Source organism: Cetorhinus maximus, chromosome 24, assembly GCF_964194155.1.
Source record: "Cetorhinus maximus chromosome 24, sCetMax3.hap1.1, whole genome shotgun sequence".
NCBI lineage: Eukaryota > Metazoa > Chordata > Chondrichthyes > Lamniformes > Cetorhinidae > Cetorhinus > Cetorhinus maximus.
This window is the reverse complement of record NC_135902.1, coordinates 28,171,731-28,198,823: the sequence shown is the minus strand read 5'-3', so window position 1 is coordinate 28,198,823 and position 27,093 is coordinate 28,171,731. Positions and strand designations below refer to the sequence as shown.

Sequence of the window (27,093 nt, the reverse complement as noted above, 5' to 3'; positions counted from 1 at the left end):
GCCGAAATACCCACCACTCACCAGGATGGATGCAGCAGCATCACTCAAGAAGCTCAAAAGCATCCAGCACAGATCAATTAATTAGATTAGTAACCCTGATTGAATATCCACCCCCTTTGCCACCGACACAATGCAGCTGCAGCATGTACAATCCGCATTACAAGTTGACTATCCTTGGAAAGTGATTCATTAGCTGAAAAGTGCTTTAGGACGTCTTGAGGTCACTGAAGAAGCTATATAAATGCAAGTTATTTTATTCTTGGCTGGATGCCCTGCAGCAATTCAAAAAGGTTTCTTTAAGAGCACTTTCCTTCCCTGCAAACTCTACAGTGAACAAGACAAAAGCAGAAGTCTTCCAGGAATACTATCACTTCCAAATTCCCTTTAAAGTCACATGCCTTTCTGAGCTAGACACATCTGCCCTTTCTTCATCATTACCGAGTCCTGGAATTCTCTACCTATTATCATGGTAGGACCACCATTACCACAAAGACTGCAGTGATTCCTGGTCAACTCACCTAAGACCAATTAGGGATTGGCAGTAAAGCCTTGCACTATAGGAACATAGGACTTCGGAACAGGAGTAGGCCCGCTCCATCATTCGATAAGATTATGGCTTATCTGGCTGTGGTCTCAACTCACCCTCCTGTAAAACCCATCTAACTCAGCCTTAAATAAATTCAATGACCCAGCCTCCACTGCTTTCTGGGGAAGAGAATTCCACATACTAAACTACCCTCAAAAAAAATTTCTCCTCATATCTGTCTTAAAAGGAAAACCTCTTAAACTATGACCACTTCTCGTCTCCTCCACAAGAGGAAACATCCTCCTGTTATCCACCCTATCAAGTCCCCTCATGATCTTGTGTGTCTCAATAAGATCAGCTCATTCTTCTAAACTCCAATTGGTATAGGCCCAACCTGTTCAACCTTTCTTCATAAGATGAGCCCTTCATCCTAGTAACGAGTTGAGAGGACCTTCTCTGAACTACTTCTAACAGATTTATATCCTTTTTCAAATAAGGAAACCAAAACACGGTACACCTGATGTGGTCTCACCAAGGCCCTGTACAGCTGCAGTATAACTTCCCTACTTTTATATTCTATTCCCCTTGCAATAGACACCAATATTTTATTTGCCTTCCTAATCACTTGTTGTACCTTCATACTAACGTTTTGAGGTTCACATACAGGACACCCAGATCCCTCAGTACTCCCGAGTTCTATAATCGCTCTCCATTTAAATAGTGTATTGCTTTTCTATTCTTCCTGTCACTGTGCAGAAGTTCACATTTTCCCACATTATACTCCATCAGCCAATTTTTTGCCCATCCACTTTACCTATCTATACCCCTTTGCAGACTCTCTACCTTGTCTTGACAACTGACTTTCCTACCTATCTTGGTGTCATTGGCAAATCTTGCTACCATACATTTGGTCCCTTCATCCAAGTCATTGATATGGATTGCAAATTGTTGAAGCCCCAGCACCGATCCCTGTGGCACTCTACTAGTTATGGTTTGCTAACCTGAAAATGAACCACTTATCCCTACTTCCCGTTGGCTAACCAATCCTTTATCCATGCTAATATATTACCCCCTATATCATGTGCTCTTATCGTGTGTAGAGAACCCCCAAGGGCTTATTTTTTTAAAAACTGGCTAGGAGAATGTAATAAAATTTTACTGCGGTAATTAAAAACCTAAATTGAGATTTAATCAAGATAATGAGTTTCATTTCAATTTTTAAGATAAATTCTAAGATTCCAAAAGGCATCTACATCAGCAAGATACTTTATACATGTTTTTAAAATTAGAACATGGCTGTAACTTCTCAGTTTAGTATAAATGTATTTTGAAGTTATCTGAAACTACCAGATAGGTAGGCAAGGAAAACAAAGTTAGCATTAATGAAAATATAAAAGGAAGTATGACAGGCACATTTGACAAATGATAAAATACCATCAGCTGAGATCAAAAAAGTCAGTTAGCAGGAATAAAACTTATACCAACAGTTAAAAGGTATGTTATAAATATGGTATAGAAGTCAGTTATTGGTACAAGAGCTGCTAAAGGCCAGTTAGCTCAAACCAGTGGGGCACTGGTACTGGGTTAACAAATTGCACTGTGTAAAAAAAAAAGGGTTGACACATATCAATTCAGATCACTGCAGGGATGTGGGCGTAAAGAAAAGATTAAAGTAGTAGGGAATCTGAGACACAAAACAAAAACAAACAAGATAAGTAAATATTTCCAACAATTCACAGAGAAGGAAACCATTCATAATATTGGTGGCCTGGCTGAATTCAAACGCGCTATTTCAATGCTTCAATATACCGGGAAAAAAGAATTGCTGCTGCCTAAGCTTTTCAGATCAAGGCAATGAATAAAATTAAAAGCACATAATTGAATGTGTTTTTAAATTTCTCTAGTTGATCTCATAAGTCTTTTCTATTACACGTGACATGCAATGCTCATTCAAGAAACACCAATGACAACACAGTAATTAAAACAGAGATTTCTTTGCCTTCAACACAGCTCAGATTTTCCACTGGATTGAAGTTAACAGAGCCAGTTAATTTATCTTTTTATAGCTATTTGTCAGATACTTGGCACACTATTGTGTAAATCTGGCAGCATAAACTGAGCAAACATCTTTTCATTTTACAGGGGAGAAGGTGGCATAGCAGTAATGTCACTGGACCAGTAATAGGAACATAGGTACAGGAGTAGGCCATTCAGCCCATTGAGCCTGCTCTGTCATTCAGTACAATCATGGTTGATCATCCACTTCAATGACTTTTTCCTGCATCTATATCCCTTTATGGCATTGATATTTAGAAACCTTCAATCTCTGCTTTAAACATATTCAATGACTGAGTTTCCACAGTCCTCTGGGATAGAGAATTCCAAAGATTCACAACCCTCCAAGTAAAAAAAAATTCTCCTCATCTCAGTCCTAAGTGGCTTCTTCCTTATTTTGAAATTATGTCCCCTGGTTCTAGACTTCCCAGCCAGGGAAAACATCTTACCTGCATCTATCCTGCCTATACCTTTAAGTATTTTGTAGGTTTCATTGAGGTCACCTCCCATTCTTCGAAACTCTAGAGAATACAGGCCTAGTTTCCCCAATCTATCTTCACAGGACAGTCCTGCCACCCCAGGAACAAGTCTGGTGAACCTTCATTGCACTCCATCTATGGCAATAATATCCTTCCCAAGGTAAGGGGGCCAAAACTGCACACAGTACTCCAGGTGCAGTCTAACCAAGGTTCTATACAATTGAAGCAAGACTTCCAGAGGCCCAATCTAATGCTCTGGGTACTAAGGTTCAAATCCCAACACGACAGCTGGTGGAATTTAAATTCAATTAATTAACAAATTTGGAACTGAAAGTTGGTCTCAGTAACGGTGACCATGAAGCTGTTATTGACTGTTGTAAACACATCTGGTTCACTAATGGCCTTTAGGAAACAAAATCTCCCATCCTTACCTGGTCTGGATGTGACTGCAGACCCACAGCAACGTGGATGACTCTTCACTGCCCTCTGAAGTGGTCCAGCATGCCGCTTAGTTCAAGGGCAGTTAGGGATGGACAACAAATGCTGGCCTTGCCAGCAATGCCCACATCCCATAAAAGAAATAAAAGTCCGTAAACTATTGTGTGAAACAATAATTAGTCAAAAAATGATTTGTTAATCATAACTGTGGAGAAAGAACCAAACGACTCCAAGGATAAATCTAATGACATATGTGGTCGTACTCTATTCTAACACTCAACACAAATCAAATGAGTCAGTTTCTTCCACTGGAAAGGACATTACACAATATTGTTGTTGTTACTGGATTCACTTGTATTCTGTGGTTGCTTCTAACCAAATAAGTGTATTTTGTCCCTCCAAGATCATAGTAGGTAGCTCACTACTCTGCCTCTGGCAAAGTAACATTATCCAGTGATGATTTGTTTCACTGATTAGTAGAGTACTTCCCAGAAATTAGCTTTGCACTCATTGGCAAGCCTGTCTACCACCAGTAGCAACTCTTTTTAATCTTCAAGCAGATTACCGTTGATCTTATTTAGAGCCTTTGGACATCTCTATCATCTCTCGGATTCCTCATACCAAATCAACCAAGTATCTCAATTGCAAGTGAATTTATAAACTATTAATTCATCCTTCATTAGCAAAAGCCCTTTTACTTAGTTTTGCAGGTATTATTGTGTTTTTCTTTAATAGTCACAGTCCTTATTCAAACACAAAATAAAATACACTCTGAAAGGTCACACAGACTCGAAACGTTAACTTTGTTTTTCTCTCTCCACAGATGCTGTCAAACCTGCTAAGTTTTTTCCAGAAATTTCTGTATTTGTTATAAAATAAAATACCCCCTGGACACAAAATTACAGGATCTGCTACATGTTGATAAACATAGAAGGCTACATAGACAAGCCTGTTCAGAAATATTTAAAGTCTGAACAGGATATCCAGTGCTGAAGAAATTTAAAAAAAAAACAGGCAACTTCTAGTCAAATTATTCAAAATCAAAATGTAAAATAATGAATTTGTGGGATACATGGAGCTTTTTGTTCCAGCCGTATTGAGGTCCCTTTCCTCACCTCTCTTTATGGCATATCAATGACTCTAATAGTGCCACTTCGCGTTCTTGCCCTGAAATAAAAAATTTCAACTTTGCATCAAATTTCCATCCCTCCCTCACTTTCACATAGTCCATCTCAGACTCTGGACAGGATTTTCCAGTCCTATCAGCAGCAGGTGGAACAGGTTGGTGGTGGTGGGGGGGGAGAAAGAGGTGGGGGGCGGAAATAGGTGGGGGGGTGGAAAGAGGTGGGGGGGGGCGGAAAGAGGTGGGGGGGCGGAAAGAGGTGGGGGGCAGATGTTGAGACAACACAGAGGCAAGGGAAGGGGACTGGAAGGCAAAGGCTTGATTGCGGGGGTGGGGGCAGGAGGATGACTTGGGAAAAGAGCACAGAGACAAGACTGGGAGACAGGCTGGTGCGGGGAAAATTAATCATGGCCAAAAAGCTGAAGCAGTCCTGGGCAGTTGTGCCGTAGGTAATAGTTGAGGCAACAAAGCATTGTCGGTGCTGTGGATCTGCGCCACAATTTAGAGGGCTACACTCGGTGTGCCTGTCGTGGTCCCAGTCCAGGAAGGGAGAAGGCCTGTTAGGCCTGTGACAGTCATGGTGCGCAGGGCATGGTCAGTCCCTCACACACATTGGACCTGGGGTTTAGTGGCTTGATGCTGGGCTGCAGATGGCAGAGTCAGAGTCAGGGGAGACATCTGTAGGCTGTAGATGGGGAACAGGTTATGTGTGGTGGGGGGCACTCTATGGTCACATGGAGGGGTAGGGTCTCTAAGTCACAGTACAATGCGCCTCTAGTTGGGGAGGGGTCAGGTCTACAAGGGCAGCAGGACATCAATGTCAAAAGGTTTGGAGGGAGGACAGGGAAATCAACCACTATAACAATGGGATCAAGGGTTAGAGGGGGAGGAAAGAGAGTGATCGGAGGACCTGAACATGATGGTCCTCCAAGAAACTGAGAGGGGCTTTGACAGTCACAGGAAGCTGGGGGCAGGGGGAGGGGGGTGCTCAAAGCTGGCCTGGTAGTAATACCTCAGTACCACGATTTTTTAAGCTGATCCAATGATACAGTTGAAAAACAACCTATGAAAATAATTGCCAGGGGATGGCTCTCAGGACTTCTGGCAGGAGTCAACTACTGCAGTTATGGGCTGATTGAAGGGGGTACTCAACTATTTTCCGCTTAACCAAATGGCAAGGAAGGCACAGCTGAGACAAGGGCCAGTGCCCTTGTCCAATAGGTACAAGGTTCTTGCTCCCAGTGTGGACAAGACTGCAGGGAGGATGAGCGAACTGACTATAGCACCATGGTGCAGAGTGCCATTCAAGTGGGGGGAGAAAGAGAAATGTAGCAATAATAGGGGATAGCATAGTTAGGGGAATAGATACTGTTCTCTGAAGCAAAAAAAAAGAGTCCCGAAGGCTGTGTTGCCTACCTGGCGCCAAGGTTAAGGACATCTCTTTTGGGCTGGAAAGAAACAGAGTGGGAGGGGAAGGATCCAGTTGTCATAGTCCTCGTAGGTACCAACAACATGAGTTGGGCTAGGAAAGGGGATCTGAGGGGCTACGTGCAGCTCAGGGCTAAATTAAAAAGGAGAACGATAAAAGTAATAATCTCCAGGTTACTATCTGAGTCATGAGCAAATTGGCGTAGGGTAAATAAGATTAGAGGGGTAAATGCATGGCTCAAAGATTGGTGTGGGAGAATTGGGTTCCAATTCATTGGCACTGGCACCAGTACTGGGGAAGGAGAGAGTTGTTCCCTGGGACGAGCTTCATTTGAGCCATGCTGGGACCAGTGTCCTGGTGAATCATATAATGGGACTAAAGGCAGAGAAGTCACCAGGACCCGATGGCCTGCATCCAAGGGTTTTAAAGGAAGTGGCTCAGAGATAGTGGGGACATTGGTCAAAATATTCCTGAAGTTGGATTCCAGGAGGGTCCCAGTGGATTGGAAAACCCCTGCTAATGTGATGCCCCTGTTCAAGAAGGGAGACAAAAAGCAGGAAACTAGAGGCTAGTCAGCCTAACATCTGCCGTTGGGAAAATGCAAGAGTCCATTATTAAAGGAAGAAATAGTGGGACATTTAGAAAAGCTTAGCGCAATCAAACAAAGTCAACATGGTTTTGTTAAAGGGAAATCATGTTTGACAAATTTGCTGGAGCTCTTTGAGGATATAACAAGTAGAGTTGATAAAGGGGAACCGACAGATGTAGTTTATTTGGATTTCCAGAAGGCATTTGATAAGGTGCCATGTATTGCATAAGATAGGAGCTCAGGGTATTGGGGGTAATGTATTAGCATGGATTGAGGATTGGTTAACACACAGAAGACAGAGCCGGGATTAATGAGTCTTTTTCACATAACTAGTGGAGTGCCACAAGGATCAGTCCGAGGACCTCAATTATTTACGATCTATATTAATGACTTGGAGGAGCGGGCAGAGTGTAATGTATCCATATTTGCTGATGATACAAAAAATAGGTAGGAGGGCATGTTGTGATAAGGACATAAGGAATCTGCAAGGGGATATAGATAGGTTAAGTAAGTGGGCAAAAACCTGGCAGGTGGGAGTTTAATGTAGGGAAGTGTGTGGTCATGCATTTTGGTAGGAAGAATCAAAAGGCAGACTATTATTTAAATGGAAAGACACTCCAAAAAAGTACAACACAGAGGGATCTGGGTGTACTTGTGCAAGAAACACAAAAAGTTAGCATGCAGGTGCAGCGAATAATTAAGGCGGCAAATGGAATTTTGGCCTGTATTGCAAAGGGGTTGGAGCTTAAAAATAGGGAAATCTTGTTACAATGGTACAGGGTGTTAGTGAGGCCGCACCTGGAGTACTGTGTAGTTTTGGTCCCTGTATTTAAGAAAAGATATAGTGGCATTGGAGGCATTTCAGGAGAGATTCACTAGGCTGATTCCTGGGATGAAGGGGTTGACTTATCAAGAACGGCTAAACAGGTTAGGCCTTTATTTATTAGAGTTTAGAAAAATGAAGGGTGATCTTATTGAAATGTACAAGGTTCCGAGAGAGCTTGAAGATATTTCCAAGAGTGGGGGAATCTCGAACTAGGGAACATAGTTACAGAATAAGCGGACACTCATTTAAAATGGATGTGAAGGAATTTCTTCTCTGAGGGGAGTTAATGTCTGGAATTCTGTGCCCCAGAGAGTTGTGGAGGCTAGATCATAAAGTATTTAAAGGGGAAGTAGATAGATTTTTGAAATATCAGGGAGTTGAGGGCTATGAGGAGCTGGCACGAAAGAGGAATTGAGGCCTGGGGCAGATCAGACATGATCTTATTGAATGACGAAGCAGGCTTGAGGGGCCAAATGGCCTACTCCTGCTCCTATTTCTTATGTTCTTATGCTATCTTTGATGATAAAGAGCACAAATCAAGAGTTCTGGAGCTTCACTCTGATCCCATGTGAGGGCTCTACATTTTCATTCTACTAGTCTGACATGTCCACAATGAAACCAGTCACACCAATGCCATTGTAGCTAGCACATAACGTTGAATGACCATCGAAGAGCTGGCTGTCAGACCTTCTGACCCAGCGCAGTTTCCTCCCTTATCAAAGTCCAGCATCTGGGGCCTTTACACAATCCTCCTATCTCGCATAATTCTAACCATCTAACATGACTGGCAAGGCTCAACATGTGTCAACGAGGTCCATAGCTCTGCATCATGGATGTGGGAAGGTGGGGACTAAGTTTGGGGTGATCTTTTGATGTACAGGCAGGCATGAGATAACACTGCAGGCTGCCAGGAGCTCATAAGGCTTTTGGTTGATATGTAAAGCACACAAGGCAGGCAGGAATTACATGGAGACCAATGAAAGATGCCCTGACTGAGACTGACTGCAATGCACATTGACATTCAATCCTCGAAGATCCAAATCGAGCACACTGCAATGCAGAAGAAACAGGAGACTCAAGCAGCCTCCAACTCCTAAGCTCATGAACTAACATATGAACTTCTCAAGCAGGGGATGCCTTGCCCAGCCAACAAGTCCTTGGCACCAGACGTTTCACTCATGTCAGTACCGTGCAGAGAACGGTCAGGCAATGTAATGAGACGGTTTAAGACACCACAGGCATGGCGCAGACGATGGAACAACTGGACGGCCGGGGGAGTGGTGGCGGTGAGGGGTCGTATCTGCAGCACTTGACTGACCACGCAGCATGCCAGATAGAAGAGGCATACACTAGGTGAGAAGCAGACAAATTGTGCTTACATTTGTTCCACTTACATAGAGATTGTGAATACCCATGTTACCTTTGTGTTCTTAGTATTCCTTAATTTTTCTCACCCTATGTCTTAGTGCATCCCCACATCCACAGCAAAGGTGGAGGCAGCACACTGACTACTATGCCCTGTTGTCTGTGATGACCTTGGCAGGCATCCCCTGAATGGCCGAGGCCTGGAGGGCCCTGGCCTGCTTTGGGTGTGCTGCTGTGGGGCAGGTGCACCCTACTTGGCCCGTCCAATTGTAGTTGCTGGGGTCACAGGCAGAGGGGATTGGGAGCAGCTAGACACACTGACACACCTGGGTGGATAGCCCCGGGCTTTCAAGCTGGTGGTCCTCCTCCCTATGGGTGACCGAGGGCCCCTGCCCAACTGCTTAAGAAGGGGCACCTGGAGTGAGGTCAAGGTACCCCATACCCTTCTTGCCTAACAACTAATGGATCCCACCTATGCTTAGAGCGATGGAGTTCAGATCCTGGCACAGAACGGCGCAAAGTCCTGGGCCAAGGTCTCCAGGGCAGTCGCCAGTGTTGTCAGTGTTGACCTCAGTGCGCCAGCATATCGGCACAATGACATCAGACTGAACACGGAAGGACTCCTCCACCGTCCATTGCAATCTGATGATGGCACCTGACAACCATGCCTGGTGTTCCCATGTCTGTCTTAGCAGCTCCAACATCTGTGTTAGGGCCAAGTCCAGAGGCTCATCATCAGAATGGGACTCAGCATAGTCTGGCCTCCAACATTCCTGTGTACCGGTGGCCCTGGATGCCACTGCCTCCACCTCTTATCGACCCAAATCTGTGTTGTGCCTACCAAATTGTGATTCCGAGTCTGCTCTAGAACGAGGTCCCACTGAGGTGCCTCTCTCAGCGCTGGTGGAGGGTGCGGGTGAACGCTGTGATGGCTCCACATCTAATAGGTCCTCGGGACTCTCATCCGGATGTGGGGGCTGAGGCTGATGGGCTGGCCGCCAGCAGGCCTCTTCCTCTTCCTGTCGGAGAGATAATGACTGATTGGCTGCATTGCCACCAACAAATCGCAGTCAGTTTCAGCTGCTGTCCAAAGAGCTGGTAATGGGTCTTCACTGGCTTGAGAGATACCGATCTCACTTTCAGCAAAGGGCAGGCTCCCAGTCCTCGCCAGCTAGCTCTGCCGCCCAACCTCCATACTGAGTGAGGGACCTAAGCTCAGGCTTCCCCACCCCCCTCTGGCCCAGGATCTCTCCCTGTTGTTGTGGGCGATCTTGTCCTGCATAAAGACAGATGGAGAGACTGAGCAGGACAGATGGCAAAGCTGATAAGGATGCCTGCCTTGTGTGCGCCGAATTGACTTCTGTTAAGGGGCAAGGGCGTGACTGTAAAAGATGCGAGAAGAGATGAAGATGTCAAAGTGTGTGTGAGAGCCACCTCATGGTGGTAGTGAGAGATCCCTTTGGAATGTAAGCCTGTGAATGACTAATAGGCTGAGAGTGAGAGAGTTGGGAGTGAGGGGAAGGTGGACTTGCCCTGGTGAAGTGGGTAAAATCATTCACAACATAAACAGAAAATGCTGGAAAAAAATTCAGCAGATCTAGCAGCATCTGTGGAGAGAGAAACAGAGTTAACATTTTAAGTCTGTGTGACCCTTCTTCAGAGCCTTCCCCAGATCTGAATTTTTCCAGCATTTTGTTTTTGTTTCAATTTCCAGCATCTGCAGTATTTTGCTTTTATCTGGATGAGATCCTTCATCCTCTCACTGCACTAGATGGGGGGTTCTCTTCTGGGGTGTCCTCTTCTGGGGCATTTTGTCACTGACCACCCTGGTGGCCTGCTCCCATGCCAGTATGCTGAGGTTGATAGACCTCCAGTTCCCATCATGGGGGCAAAGTATCTCCCGCCGGTCCTCCACTGCGTCAAAGCGCAACGTCAGTGAAGTGTAACTAAACTTCGGAGCAGCGTGCTTGGTTCTCTTAAGGGCCATTCAATGTCTAATGATGACCACGAAAGCATTGCCAATTGTCGCAAAAACCCATCTGGTTCACTAATGTCCTTTAGGGAAGGAAATCTGCCACCTTTACCTGGTCTGGCCGACATGTGACTCACATCTGACCCACAGCAATGTGGTTGACACTTAAATGCCCTCTGAACAAGGACAACTAGGGATGGGCAATAAATGCTGGCCTAGACACATCCCATGAACAAATTTTTTAAAAAAGTCCTGGGCTGCAGCAAGTTGTGTACGTGGGTGCGGTTTAAACATGACACCCAGAAGGATGATTCGATGAGATAACGGCAGGACTGACAATTCCTAGGCCACACCGAGTTTCGCATTCATGCATGTTAATGAGCTTAAAAGCTGATGACATGGTCCGGAAACCCGCCATGACAGCCGGCGGGAAACATGATTTTCCCACCCGCCACCGCACCTCGTCTCCGGAGTGGAAAATTTCACTTCACCCTTTGTCTTTCTCTTCCTCGACCCCCTTTAACTCCATTTCTGGGGTTAGGCTGTCTACCACCGACTCCCACAGCTGCCACAACTACACTTCCTACTGCCTAACTTCCAGTTGGGACTGGTTCCTTAAGGTAGCGGGACAGGTGGTTAAGAAGGCATATGGGATACTTGCCTTTATTAGCCAAGGCATAGAATATAAGAGCAGGGAGGTTATGCTGGAACTGTATAAAATGCTGGTTAGGCCACAGCTAGAGTATTGCGTGCAGTTCTGGAATCCACATTTTAGGAAGGATGTGATTGCAGCAGAGAGAGTGCAGAGGAGATTTACCAGGATGTTGCCTGGGCTGGAGAGTTTTAGTTGAGGAGAGATTGGATAGACTGGGGTTATTTTCCTTGGAGCAGAGGAGGTTGAGGGAGGACGTGATTGAGGTGTATAAAATTGTAAAGGGCATAGATAGGGTAGACAGGAAAGAACTTTTCCCCTTGGTGGAGGGATCAATAACCAGGAGGCATAGATTTATGTTAAGGGACAGGAGGTTTAGAGGGGATGTGAGGAAGAATTTTTTCACCCAGAGGGTGGTGGGAATCTGGAACTCACTGCCTGAAAGGATGGTAGAGGCAGAAACCCTCATAACAGTTAAGAAGTATTTGGATGTGCACTTGCGATGCCATGGCATATAAGGCTATGGGCCTAGTGCCGGAAAATGGGATTAGAATAGTTAGGCACTTGTTTGACTGGCACAGACTCGATGGGCTGAAGGGCCTTTTTCTGTGCTGTAGACCTCTACGACTCTATGACTCAATTCCATTTTCCGTATCTATTCTGACGGTGCCACCTTCGATATCAGCGTTTCTGATATGTCTTCCTTTTTCCTCAAGCAAGGATTCCCCTCCACTGTGGCTGACAGGGCCCTCAAGTATCTCTGCCTTATTTCACACATTTCTGCTCCCACCACTTCCTCTCCTCCCCAGAACCAGGATAGGTCACTCCTCATCCTCATCTTCCACTCTTCATTCAGAGCATCCTCTGCCATCACTAGCACGATGCCAACACCAAACGCATTTTTCCTTCCCTTTCAGCATTCTGAAGGGACCAGTTCCTCCATGATACCTATTCTTCCAGCACCCCCACACCTGCACTCCCCTTCCCATGCACCATCCCATAGAAGAGCAACAGATACCTGGCTCTTTCATCTACTTCTTTCCAATCATCCTGAGCCCCAAACACTCTTTCCAGGTGAAACAGCAATTTATTTGTATTTTTTTTTACAATTTAGTATACTGTATTCATTGTTCACAACACAGTCTCCTCTAAAGCGGGATTGGGTGATCACTTTGCTGAAAACATCTATTCAATCTAAAAGTATGATCCTAAGCTTTCAGTTGCTTTCCATTTAAATCCACTGACCCAGTCCTCTGTCTCCTACACTGTTCCAATGAAACTCGATGAGAACGTGAGAAACAGCATCTGATCTTTTGTTTGAGCACTTTATACCTTTTGGACTTAACAGTTCAATAATTCAGATCTTATCCTCTGCACTCATTTTTTCCCCGAACAGCAGGTGTTGGCAATGATTCTGCTGTTGCCATTCACAGCTCCTCTGGACCAATTTTGTTTCTTTACTGTCCAACACCACTCCCTTTTGTCTTGTACCATTATCCCTTTTGTTATTTATTCACTTCTACTTCCCACACTTTTATAGACTTTCCCTTTTGTTCTTTCCTCTCAACCCACCTCTTTTTTCTTGTCTCTGAACTTGCTTAAAATATGCAACGTTTTCTATTTATGATGAAAGGTTAAAGGTTAATTGTTTCTCTTTCCATAGATGCTGCTTAATTGCTCAGTATTTTCAGCATTTTCTGTTTAAGTTTCAGACTTCCAGCATTTGAAGAATTTTGCCAAAGTCCTTCATTCGCAACAAAGAGATCAAAAATAAAACTTTAAAAAGTCCCAAGATTAAGAAGATTACACAAACAGCCTAGATGGCTATTAATGTATATTATTAATTATTTGATTAATTTAAATAAGTATTAAGTAGCACAGACACTGCAAAAGAGCAAGGGGTTACATTCCAACACTGTTTTTTAAGTTCTAGCAGTTTAAATCATTTAGCCCCGTCCCCCCCACCACAGAAAACCAAATCAACTGTGATACTCTGAATCCTCTGGAGGGTGCCTGGGGCTAATGTTTTATTTCTACAACCCTTGGTGGTTTTACCATCCAGGTGAAAGCATTAACACCAATGAGCACATTATAAGCAGTGGCAGCTATGCTCAAAAATAGCAAGTGAGATAATATCTCGTGTCTGATGGAGGGCCTTATCCAAATGTAAACAATGTGCAGTTTGTTCAATGTATTTGATTGGTGGTTCATTTTGAATTCAACAATTAAAGAAAAAACTGCAAACAAACAAAATTTAAGATGATTGTCAAACTTTTGTTTCCCAAATCAGTGATTCTGTCCAAAACCTTCAAAGAACAAGAATGGTCAGGCTAGATAACTTCCAGACACAGCCTGTAAAGAAAAAGAATTGCTACAAACAACTGTGACTGATGACAGTTTACCACTATACTTGCAAACCTTCTATTTTCTATTGTTCAAATATTTTGCATTATTTTAACTGTCTGCTTGCTTTTTTACTGTTTGATTTAAACTTTAATAGATAGAAAAATAAATTTTACTATAGGGTTATGCTGCCACCTTCCAAAGGCAGCAAGATGTTCATGTTCTGCTTCACCATTTCTACCCTCCAAGATCAATGTCTTTCTATTTGAAAATCAGTAGCTATATGCAACAATACTGGCAACAAATTGTCAAATATTACAAAAGAAAGTTGTACCCTTGTTCAAAAATCTATCCCAGCAAGCAAATGCACGGTTGAAGACGGAATCAAATGAAAAGTCTGCTGACACTCGTGGCCATGGGTATGAAGAGTGGTAATGTGCAAGATGTCAGAGGATTAAAACTAACCATGGAACCATATCCTAGCATTTTCAATACCAAGACAGAAGTTTCATGAGATAGATCCTAAGCAACTATGAAGCCAAATTTACAAGTGGGCTCCCATGAACCATTAGAATCACACCATGAAAGTCATTAACTTCCACATAAAATTGTTTATTTTAGCTAATAATGCAACATTCAAAGTTGCTTTTCAGGCTGAACCAGAAGGCATCTTTATATAAATTAACACTAGAGTCTACTTTTATCAAACTATATTTTCAGGGTGTAATACAATAAGCCAAAACTGTCTGAACACACTGTGAAGTATCACTCATATTTCAGTAAGAGTGAGCAATAGGGCAAGTTTTTCCTGAAGCTAGGGTTAAAGCATTTTAATGGATCAGCTTTAATCCAGGTTGCACTGTACCAATTTAACTGTTTATGAGTTTGGGTATAGAATGCAATAGTATTCCATTCCCAACATTAACATTCATTGCCTTGAGTTCACAAATGTCTGATTTTACATCAAAACCATCTGCAATTTCATTTCCTTTTAAAAGCCATGTATCATCACAATGGGCTACTGGCCAACTTTTGTACCTGTGGAAGTTTATTTACCCTAGGAGATGGTGAAACATCAGGAAATTTTCAAGACGTTTTATCTGAGGAAGCATTGGCGGAAAGTTGCAGTGACAATTAACTTTGGGTCATTGTGTTTTGAAAGCAGAATTTAACGAGGTTAAGAAAGAGTTTCAAGTGCCCATTTTCTAAACTCTGATACCATTCATTTTTAATGGTTCATCCTCAGCTGGAGTTTTGCATCCAGTTCCGGACAAGCACTTCAGGAAGGATGTGCAGGCATTGGAGTGTGTGTAGAAAAGACTCACAATAATGGTTCCAATGATGGGGAACTTCAGTTACAAAGGCAGGTTGGACAGCTGCTTTCCTTTGAGAAAAGGCTGGGAGGAAACTTGATAGAAGTATTCAAATCATGAGGGGGCTGGACAGAGTAGATAGGGAGAAACTGTTTCCACTCGTGAATGAGGCGTCACAGATTTAAGTAATTGGCAAAAGCAAAAGTGATGAGAAAAAACTTTTTCACACAGTAAGTGGTTAAGGTCTGGAATGCACTGCCTGAGTGTGTGGTTGAGACAGGTTGAATCAAAATATTCAACTGGGAATTAGACTGCTATCTGTATGTGAAGGGTTACAGGGAGAGGGCAGGAGAATGGCACTAAGTGAAATGCTCATTCGGAGAGCCAGAGCAGACACGATGGGCCAAACAGCCTCCTTCTCCGCTGTAACAATTTTGTGAAATGCTTCAAGTGTTTCTAGATCACAAGGCATTGGGAGGAAGGGCCATAGGGACACCAAATAAGTTATACAGATGTCAACTATCAAACATTTTTTGTGAAGATCTGAAAAGACAAAAAAAAAGCAATGCATTTTCAAATAAATCACTAAAGTTTTTCTGCATGAGAGATTTATTGGAGTCCTTCAGTCTCAGATTTACATTTTTGCTGCCGAGACAGCAACAGGCTGAAGATTTAATACCCTATTTATGAGGTCAGCATATGCTGTATTTTCATAAAATACACATGGGGCTGTACACTTTCATGAAATGTACATGCCAGTGCTGTCAGAGGTACCAAAACTTCCACTGGAAGCTGATATGCCTCCAACCACAATATACTATCAGCAGCAAAATATAAACAGATGCTACCATAGTACTTATATTGGGTCTGCCATTTTCAAATCAGGCTATTGACAGGTTGAGAGGTCAGCTTGGCCAAACAAGTCCACAGTGCACTTCAAAAATTGGGGTTACGAACATTAGCTCATTAGGCTTCAACTACAAGGGCACTAGTTCAATAAGCTGTTTTGCAATAAATCAGATATTCTGAACTAATATTCCTACGTTCATTATTCCATAAAACAAATGAGAGGAAACAGAACTAATGAAGAAAATTCTACATAAAAATCCCTTCATTACATTGCCCCTCTTTAAAGAAAACAGAAAATAGCCCATTTAATTGAGCAAACACTTTTGATCAAAACGCAAGTATCATAGATATATCTACTATTTTCAAAATGTCATTGAGATAATGTTATATTCCAAGATTGTGGCATCTTCCAATAATGTGATCAGAAAGAAGTTTACACAAGCACGTTTACCTCCATGCAGAATTGGGAGCAAATAATAACTAACCTTTGGTTTTATGTTCAGCAGCCTGCAATATAAAAAAAAGAAAAGTTATAGAACTGGGTGCATTTTATTAACTTATAATGATCAGAAAAACAAATTCTTACTAAGTCGGAGCAAAGATGACCAATGTCAAATGCAGCACCTTTTTTTGAGCAGCTTCCTTCTTTTTCTTCTCTTCTTGCTTTTTCTTTTTCTTTTCTTCCATCAAACGGTCCTCTCCTTTAGTTTCTTGTTCTTTCTCACTATTTCGTTAAACAGACAAAAACATTGGAAGAATTAAGCAAAATAATCCCAAATCAAACCTGTACTGCCAGAGTTGCAACTGAAGCTCATGCCTATAAAATGCCACTAATTGATATATTGAGTTAAAAATCGCATGGTGTTTCAAAGATTTACTGCTGGTCTTCTCCACAAAATATCTTATACAAAGCTAAATATCTAGTAATAGTTTAACATTGTGCTAACAGTAATATATTGCTTCTAAAATTAGAATTGCCAGACACTTGCAGGAAATTTCAACACTACAAATATATGAACAGTTTTAAACTGTGGCAATTACCCTTCTGATTGATGCTCAAAATTATTTGGTATGGTGATCCAAATTTAAAGTGTGGTATATTTTGCAAATACTAGATAAGGTTTCAGTCTAACATTCTCATGAGTCTAAAACTAAGGATCATAAATATAAGATAGGCACGAAAAAATTGGAGAGTAATTCAGGAGCAATCTCTTTAGTCAGAATGTGGAACTCACTACCACATGAAGGTGATGGAGATGAATAGCCTCACTGTAAAATGAAAGCTAGAGAAGTACATGGGATAGAAAGAAATAGAGGGATAGGTTGATAATGGAGGGATGAAGTAAATAAAGTGAGTGGAGGCTCCTAGGGAGTATAAACACCCTTGTTTGTATGCTGTAAATTCTATGTAACTAGACGGTTTAATGAGTCTTCCTTTAACACTAATTTTCATTTTCCACATCAGTTATCGGATTACTTTGAGCCGCTTGTTCTATATTACAAAACTAAAATGCAATGCACCTTTAAGTATCTGCAATTTCATTCCTAATGCTCTATTTACTATTAATTCTAAGCATACGTGATTTCAGTAAAATAGCTTAAATAATCAGCTACAGAAGTGAAGAAAACCTTCAAAGTAAATATTTGTATTATAGTAGGCATCAACAATCTTCTATTTTGGAGTTATTTAAAAGATTTGCAATTTAGAAAGATAGCAATTTTTTTTTTAAACCCATACAAAAACACATATTCCCTCTCCATTTGGCCACCACTTGAACCTGGGGAATTACCAAACAGCCTACAGTCTATACTTGGAGATTCATAAAACACAAACTGCTGTTCTTCTTTCCTCCCCACCTCCTCCGGCACAGCAAATTGGTCAGGAGAAGCATCAATCACAACTGACAGGGCCATCAGAGCCCTTGTGGCCCCAGTGCCAAGTTCCCAAGTTGAAATAAACTGCTTCAGGCCTACAAGCCACAATGTTCCCAGTGCAAGCATAGTCAGACCAAAAACAAAATTGAGATGCATTTCAATGCATTCCCCTGGAAGCACTATGCAATCAGATATGTTGACACTTCATAAAATATGTATACGAATGCCCACTTCCATGAAATGCACTTGGAAAGATACAATGATTTAAAAATGGTAATGCACACTTTATTACATAATTGTTTCATATGTGCATAAATATATAACTGTATATGTCTGATAACTTTACAAAGTATACGAATGTATTTTCTTGAGAAACAAAGCAGCCCACAAATCCATTATATCAATGCGATGCTGTTACTGACAGTAGCTTGCTATGCATGTTGAGAACTGTAGTTTAAAACATTCATTATGTTTGCAGCAGAAAATAAACTTAGGCAGAAAATATAGTAGAATTTTTCAAGAAGTTTGAATGTTACTGTTTTTGGCAAAAAATGTTTTGTAGATTATTAGATTATTTACTCCATGCTTCAACTATTAATTGTATAACCCACAGACCAATAGACTTCTGTGGGTCAATGATTCAGCTCCTCCAGCTTTTTCCCCCAAATCCCAAAAACTTAGTTATTATTAAATGCATGGCTCAACATACCAAATTGTATTCTTTACAAAGGGTAGGCATTTTTCTGAGACACACACACACTTCACTTTCTCTGCGCAGGTGGGCACATTTCCAACCCTTTGTGAATTACAAAAGTAACAGGTCTTAACCCAACAAGCATTCCACTTGAGTAACTGCAGTAAATTTTCTGCAATTCTCAGCATTTGATAACTTACTGCAGTCTATTCCATTTCATCCAAAATGATAATTCAAATTATTTCTAGCATTAAAATTCCCAATATTTTGTGTTATATTGCTTAATGCAAATTCTTGATTTCAATTTTCAAAGTAAAGCCTTGAATTATCAAGTAAATTGTGCCATTTGATTTCTTTACAACACATTTTTTTGATATTGAGTGTTAAAAAAGATCACAAGGCTGAAGCTTGTGCCATGGGTTGGTTTATCTATGAAATAGCGCATTTCTGGGTCAGAATTTGCTAGCAAATAACAGCAAGCTTAATGTGCATGGTGTTATTAAGTGTGTAAATCATCCAGCAATTTGAGGAAGAGATACCCTGTGGATTGCGAACCGCTCAAATTACTGGACAATTTTCATCCTTTGACATTAGCCTTGAAAAAAACAGGAGCGCCAAAACCTCAGTTTCAAAAAATTGCTGAATGTTTGCACATTGACAAAACTCAGCGTTGAAAGTTTGTGCTGGCACTTAACATCACAAGAATTTTTTTAATGATAAGACTTATGCTCCCACAATGCCACTCAATCTCTCGATGCAAAAAGGGAACAACTGAAATTGTGCAGACTCATTCCCGCAGATAGCAACCAGTTCTTAGAGATTTTTAAAATTGGAATACTTTACTACTTTTTTTTCTTTTCCTCAATCCAATCTTTCGCTCTATTTTCTTTTTTGTATGTGACTGACCTTATTCACCTTATTACGTCCACCACTGAAGGTGGGTTGAGATAATGTTTCACCCCCTATTTATTAGTCCATTCATCAGTAAACAATGTATCTCAAAAACTAATGAACAGAATTCAACAAAACTTGACACACAGATAGGGTATGGTCCAAGGAAGAACTGATTAATTTTTGGCAAAGATGCAGATCCGGATCCAGACCCTGAAATCTTTTAAATGGTTTGTTAACACTGGGGGATATGACGAGTTAACTTTTTTCCAGAATGTTGTGGGTTTTATTTAGCATGTTGTGGATTGTCTCAGCTGCTGTGGTGGAATTTGTCACAGCTGACAACACGTGAGTAGAGTTTTCAGAGCAGGTTGTTGGATGTAGATTGGTCTGAAGCTTCTTCAGTGAGAAGGGAGCTCTTAAAATATTTCTTCTTCAGCTCTGTAGTTACAGAGCTTCAACCAGGCAGGGAAAAGCCTCAAGGAAGAGCTGCATAGTTGTAAGAACACTGAGTTAATGTAGCACAGCGGAGTATGCGCTCTACTGAGTGCCCTCTTCATTTGTCTCCTTCTGTGTCACTCCCGTTTCTTTCCCAATCCTTAAATTGCATTAAATAAGGAGATAGACTGTTTGTCCTGTCATTCACCAAGATCCCAGATACTCTTTGACTTCGCCATGCTGTTGTCAACTTGCACTTCCAGCAATTTGTAATGCAAATTATTTGCAAGATGAAGGGAAAGGTAGAACTAACAGGAAATTCTAATCTGGGCTTCTGCTTACACAATTTCTATTGCTTAAAATATATAAGCATTTCCTTCTAATAATAGTTGAGATAATACCTTATAGCCATGTACCTTATAAAAAGAGCCTTTACAGTAAATAGCTAGCAGGGAAATCTTGCAAAATTTGCTGGGTTTCAGATACACAATTAAAAGATCCAAGGGCAGGGACATATGACAACAACAATGACAGTAAATGCCAATATGAAGATTTCAAGCAGAGGTGCATTAAAACATAGGAACATGAACAGGATGCGGTTTGCTCAGAACTAACCCAAACTGAATTGCTCAGCAGGTCAGGAAATGTGCAACTTGAATGCCACAAAATGGCTAATTTGACAAACCACAATCTGAAAAGGCTCATTACCTTTTTATTATTCTTGTCATGCTCCTATGAAACAAACTTTGCTATAAATGCAAAGAACATAGGACTTAGGAGCAGGAGTAGGCCATTCAGCCCTTTGAGCTTGCTCTACCATGCAATAAGATCATGGCTGATCTGGTTATGGTCTCAATTTCACTTTCTTGCCTGCCCCCATAGAGATACATACTCTTGTCCACCAGTTGTTCATTTGTTTCATCATACTGTGCAGGAAAGACACCGATAGGATCAAGAAAGCAATGTTTGTAAAAAAAAATGAACATAAAACTATAAGAAATTGTAGGAGTAGGCCATTTGGCCCCTCGAGCCTGCTCCATCATTCAATAAGACGACGGCTGATCTGACTGTGGCCTTAATTCCACTTTCCTGCCTGCCCCCTTAACCCTCGACTGTCTTGTAGATCAAAAATCTGTCTAAATGAGAGTATTCAGATATTGATCTCAAATGCTCCCAATATAAAATTACCTTCAACTGGTCAATTTTCCACAGCATTTCACATGGCGACTCAAGACCAAGCATTTATGGGAAGCTGGCTTAAAGAGCAGGGGACAATTGGATCAAGGCATGCAGGTTTACTTCAGGCCCCATCAAAGTCATATTTCTGTCCTTACTTTTAGTTATTTATATAATGCAAATCTATGTCCAATTTATGAAAACTGCCAATTATAAAACTGCCACATTAGAACTGTATCCTACTGTCAATGGCAAGAGGATGTTATTGAAACAGAATGGTTACAGCACCAAAGGCCAGTCAGCCAGTCATGGCATGCTGGCTCTCTGCAAGAGCAATCCAGCTAGTCCCACGACCCTGCCCTTCCTCTTTACTCCTGCAATTTTTCCTCTTCAGTTCTTGTCCCTTTCCCATTTGAAAGCCTCGACTGAATCTGCCTCCATCACCCCCTCAGGCAGTGAATTCCAGATCCTAACCAGTCGCTGCATAAAAAAGGTTTACCTCATGTCAACTTTGGTTCTTTTGCCAATCGCCTTAAATCTTAATCCTTGCGTCAACAGGAACAATTTCTCTCTATCTACTCTATCAATGCCCCCTCATGAATTTGCACACCTCTATCCTCTCTTAGCTAAGGAGCATAATCAGATTTTCTTCAGTCTATCGGTGCAATTGAAGTCTCCCATCCCTGGAATCATTCTGGTAACCTCTTCTGCACCCTCTTTAAATCTTCACAATCTGCCTAAAGTGCATTGGCCAGAACTGGACATGATATTTTAGTTGTGGCTGAACCAGTTTTTTATACTCTCTGCCGCCATACGTTTTGCCATGGTTCATCCAGAAAAAGAAAAGGTACATGTTGCACCACAGAAGATGAAAAGTTCGTTACTGAAGTTACTGGTGACACTGAACCCAACAAAACATCGAATGCAATAACCCAAAAATGGGACAAGTCAACCCTCTGTAGCAATTGAGATGCCTGAATGAGTTAGTCCTGTAGCAGTCCAAGGCAGTGTTGGGCGATTGGACCAGTCAGCCAGGCCACTAGAAGTGAAGCAATCAAGAGCTGAGAATCTTCTCCCCTTTCCTAGCTCCAAATCATGGAACCAAGCCAAACCTTAACTCAGAAGTGGCTCACAGACAAGCAGTGCTGGTCAACCATGCCTAACACAAGCTGAACTATTCCAACATTTTTGACAATTTTCCTACTTTTAAAAATTACAGTGTAATTAAAGTGCAACAAGGTTTCATAGGCAGTTTCCAGTACAATCATAGATCCGGGAACTCATTGCGGAAAATGTTGACTGGAGATATGCGCAGGCATAACATTACCAGTCTTTCTCTTGTGGTGCTGTACATGAAGATGTCAGAGAACATGGACTCTGTTCAGTCTTTGTTGTCTTCAAGTTGCTGTTTCTGCCTCTTCTCGTCTTCATATCTCCCCTAAACATGTTTTGCTTTTTTTCTGTCCTCTTGTACTTCTCATTATTGAAATTTGGAGTTCTGAATAAAAGCACCCTGAATTTAAAATGTTTCCCTCAATTTAAAAATGTATTCAAATGCTTGCATACACAAAGTACTGTTGCAGAGTTATGTTTAAAAATGAAATATTTCATATTAGACAATATTTAGCTCAAGTCTCAGGCATTTAACTTTTGCTATAAAAAGGTCACACCTTCAACAGTTGGATATCCATGAAAGATCTACATATCATTTTCTGTACACAAAATCCGACTGAAGATGTGCACCTGCATTATGCAGTGCCTGTAACTTCTTAGGCAAACCACTTTAAATGGCTTTTCACTCATCTGATATAGATTAAAATTGCATTTAAGTTACCTTCTTCTTAGTTTTACTTTCTATGAGTTTCTGGCAAAGTAATTGTTCACACTGAGAAAACATTGGCTGAACAGGTGAATGGTAGATACTGAAAACAAAAACAAACTTCTGGAAAAACTCAGCAGGTCTGGCAGCATCTGTGGAGAGATAAACAGACTTAATGTTTCGATGGGCTAGAAATGTTAACTGTTTCTCTCTCTCCACAGATGCTGCCAGAACTGCTGAGTTTTTTCAGCACTTTGTTTTTATTTCCAATCTCCAGCATCCACAGTATTTTGCTTTTATTCTAGGTGAATGGTACACAATTTAAATAGGAGCAATACTTTAAATAAAAATTCTAATTTCTCCCAACTATCATTAGAGCATAATCATTGAGCAAAGGAAATGCTGTATGGCATTTTACAATTCTTGCTCCGACTGTCAGCATAAACCTTCATCTAACAATGCAACTAAAGTATGCTAAAACACCACTCTCCAAAACCTGCAATCTTTATGGTATCAGACTGAGATTTCTAAAGGTTGATTCACCTTGCAGCGACCTAGGCCCAGGATGAAACTGGTCAAAACTGTTCAGGAGGAATCACAGTATCATTGTCAGTACATTGTGAAAGGCTCACATCAAGATTGCAAAAATCAAAAGGCATAGTGCCACCCAATGGTAAATTATCTCAGTTCCCATTCCTGATGCATTTCATTGCCCATGGCCACATATTTAGAAAATATACAATAAGTACTCTAGTTTTACAAAAACTGCACGATAGCAATCTTTTTGAGGATTCACTGGAACACAGGGCAACACAGTAACGTGTGCTTTTATGGACAGTGCAGAACAATTCTATGTATCCACATTTATGTCAAAAATAGCATTGCTGTGGAAGTTTCAGATTTTACTCTGGTTCTGGCAATCAAAAATATTTTGATCACAAAATGCATTTATCAAGAAGATGATGATGATGATTTTCTGCTTGCAAGTTAGTTAAAAGTATCATTCTTCACTGGAACATTATCAAAGTATCCAGCAGCAGCTTGCTAGGAGTCACAGAACTCTCATTCTCCTATAATCCACCTCAGTTTGGTTCTCTTTCACCTGGGCCAGAAAAATGTCCTACAACGCACACTTAAGAGTTCCAAACAGTGAAAAAAATCAATGTACCCATATTAAATCATCATTTCAGACACAGATTTCTTGCATTTTCCACAATGAGATCCCTTCTTGAGCCATGAAAGTCCATATCAATTACACTTGCAGCAGCCACTCTGGTTGTTCCACTGATTAAGATAGTCATACAGTTGTCAATGCTAGTCAGGTCAAGTAGGCTTAGTGAAGGACTCACCAGTGCTGTACAGAGGGAATTCTATAAATTAGAGGTACCACTTTTCAGTTGAGATGTTAAACTGGGAACATCAGCCTCCGTATCTGATTTATCCCTGTTGCATGAATAACTTTAGCCAGTTATGCCGAAAAGTTATGACCTGAAACAGTGGCCCAGGTTGTCTGGTCAGTGATGATGCTGAGGCGATCGCTATGACTGTGGCCATAGTGCACCCTACCCTTTCTGCATCCTTCCAACCTGTATGTGCGAACGCATGCACAATTGGATTGGGGGATTTGGGGGCGGGTAGGATTGGGTTACGCGGTTATACCACTGTTATGCCAGAGATTAAATAGTGAATCAATTCTAGTGCAAGTATCATGTATGTAGCCCAATTCTCTAAAAGAGATCAATGTAAGAGACAGGTCATGGAGGCACCGCCCATCAAAAGTTTAAACTTCAGGCAATTTCAGCGCTTTTGAGCACCAGTCATGACTTCCGATATGTCCTAAACACAGGATGCCTCAACAATCGCCACAACTGAAGATCTGGCCCATAAACTCTTTCTCTCCTCACAAATGCTACTGGATTTGCTGAGTATTTTTAGTCATTTGCCTTCAGCTGGGCAGAAAAGATCCTATGGCAGTAATCAAAGAAGAGCAGCAGCGTTCTCTTGGTGCCGTGGCACATATTTCCCATGACTAACATCAATGAAAAAAAATTAATTGGTCATTTATCTCATTGCTGTTCGTGGGAACTTTGTGGACAAATTGGTGGGCCCTAAATTACAACCATGGCTGCATTTCAAATGCACTTGATTGGTTGTGAAGCACTTTGAAATGTTGAGACTGTGAAAAGTGCCATAAAAATCCAGGTTCTTTCTTCCTTTTAAACTAAGTGGGAATAATCCTAGACACACAGTGACAGGAATACGCTCCCAGATTCCATTGCTGAGCAAAGCTGACTGGTTGATCTTTCAACAGTGTCCTGAGATACTGCACATCTCTACAGATAAGGAGAGATACCTACAGGTGCAAACACATGGATCATCAAAATGGAATTGTGGATAGATAAAGCCATATGGGATTCTGTTTATACATTAGGCACTGGATTTAAAAGCAAGGAAGTGACATTGAATTCACACAAGGCATTGCTTCGGCCAAAGTTAGAATATTAGAGCCATGGAAAGGATAGAAATATTCACTAGAATGGTAATCAGGAATTAACTAAACAACGTTTCAAAACATAAAACCAGAAGCTTCATGCCGCGATATTTGTAACTCATGGGTAACCACAATCAGATGTGCTAAATTACAGCTCCCTCTTTTACTACTTCAGTTTCTCACATTTTTATATTTTAGTTGTGCTCCACACTTCCTTTGTGGATTTTTAAATGTTTAGTTTTTTTTATTTCTTGTAAACAATCATTTTAATGACAAGTACAATCAGGTAGGAAATATTACAAGAGGCTAGAGAAGCAAGGACAGTGATTTCAGCTACAACAACACAATAAATATTACATTCCCAGGATAACAAAAAAAGAGAGGGGAAGAAAGGCAAGTTAAGTGAAAACAGAGTAAGAACCAAGAGGAAAATAGACAGGGGGACAGTTTGAAGAGGAACACCGAGGAACCTCTGTGGGGAAATAAAACCATAATTCAAAAGCAGCTCGAAGTGAGGGACCTTGTATTATGTTATTATTCCATCACTATCTGATTTCCCCCTCCCAAGTGCCAATAACGTGTTGAGGGTGGTGGTGTGGAACAGCAAAGCAAAGTGACAAATTTGAGTAACAGAGAAGGCAGCAGATCTGGTACGGAAATGAAAGAAATAGCTGCATTAGGTTAGTTTAATTCACTGGACACCTCCAAGAAATAGAGTGGTAGAGGATTTGTCCCACTACTGAATTTGGATTGTGAACTTCCAGTCGAGAGCCAAGCTAAATTGAACAATTAGAGACTAGTACCTGAGAAGGATCACGAGTTTAAAAAAGTGGCAGACTGAATAGTGCTGGTTTCAAGTTACTTCGGGTTTGGGCAACTGGATATGGTTTTGAGAGAAATGCAGCATGGTACATGATAGAGTGCCTGTTTTTCATATACATGAGCAGATGGTTGTTGGCACAAATAATTATTTGGTCAAAAACGAAATACTGCAAATGTTGGAAGTCTGACAAAAACAGAAAATGCTGGAAATACTTAGCAGGTCAGGCAACATCTGTGGAGGGACAAACAGAGTTAGCGTTTCAGGTCAATAGCCTTTCATTGGAACTGAAGATCAGGACACTGATCAGAGTGTGCAATGGCAAAATAGAGAACATGTTAAGAAAAGCACCGTTAAGACTGTTTACTTACCCAATTTGAACAAACAAGATTAGAAGCTATTCTGGGCATAATCTTGGAAAATGAGCCAGGTAAAGTCAATAAGGCAAGTAGAAAACATCCAGGATCCAGTGACATCTGAAAGACAGCACCTTCAACAGTGCAGCACTCCCTCAGTAGTGCACTGGAGTGTCAACCTTGCTTTTGTGCTCAAATCATTAAATGGGGCTTGAACCTATAATCTTGCGACCCAAAGGCAAGAGCACCTCCAATTCAGCCAAAGCCAGCACTCAGTTTTAAACAATTTCAATTCATTTCACCCCAGTTAACAAAAAGCTATGATAGTCCAAATAGAAAAAAAACTTACAAATTTAAGAATTGGCTAGAGAAGCTGTAATTACACTTCATTCCAATAAATTCTGGGCAGTAGAAAGGCAACAGAATCCAATGTGATTAAGTAAGGAGAAAAAGAGAAGTATTAAAAATGTGAGGGGAATTAAGAAATAAGATAAGTAAATTAAGAGGGGGTCAGGGGGTTTCAGTAATGCAATGCTATCAATGATATTTTAAGAGAAACACATATGGCACTGTT

The 27,093-nt window shown here is 41.2% G+C and overlaps 1 protein-coding gene across 7 annotated transcripts in view; it reads right to left on the bottom strand.

The window, feature by feature from the left end:
* Positions 1–27,093, bottom strand: part of tnrc6c1 (trinucleotide repeat containing adaptor 6C1) — a 205,322-nt gene that overhangs the window by 149,009 nt on the left and 29,220 nt on the right. For all 7 annotated transcript variants that reach the window (XM_078570926.1, XM_078570923.1, XM_078570924.1 and 4 more), the window contains exons 3-4: positions 16,584–16,683; positions 16,445–16,466 (exon numbers count right to left, since the gene is read on the bottom strand). In XM_078570926.1, the coding sequence (XP_078427052.1) occupies positions 16,445–16,466; positions 16,584–16,683 (122 nt within the window). The remainder of the gene's footprint in view (positions 1–16,444; positions 16,467–16,583; positions 16,684–27,093) is intronic.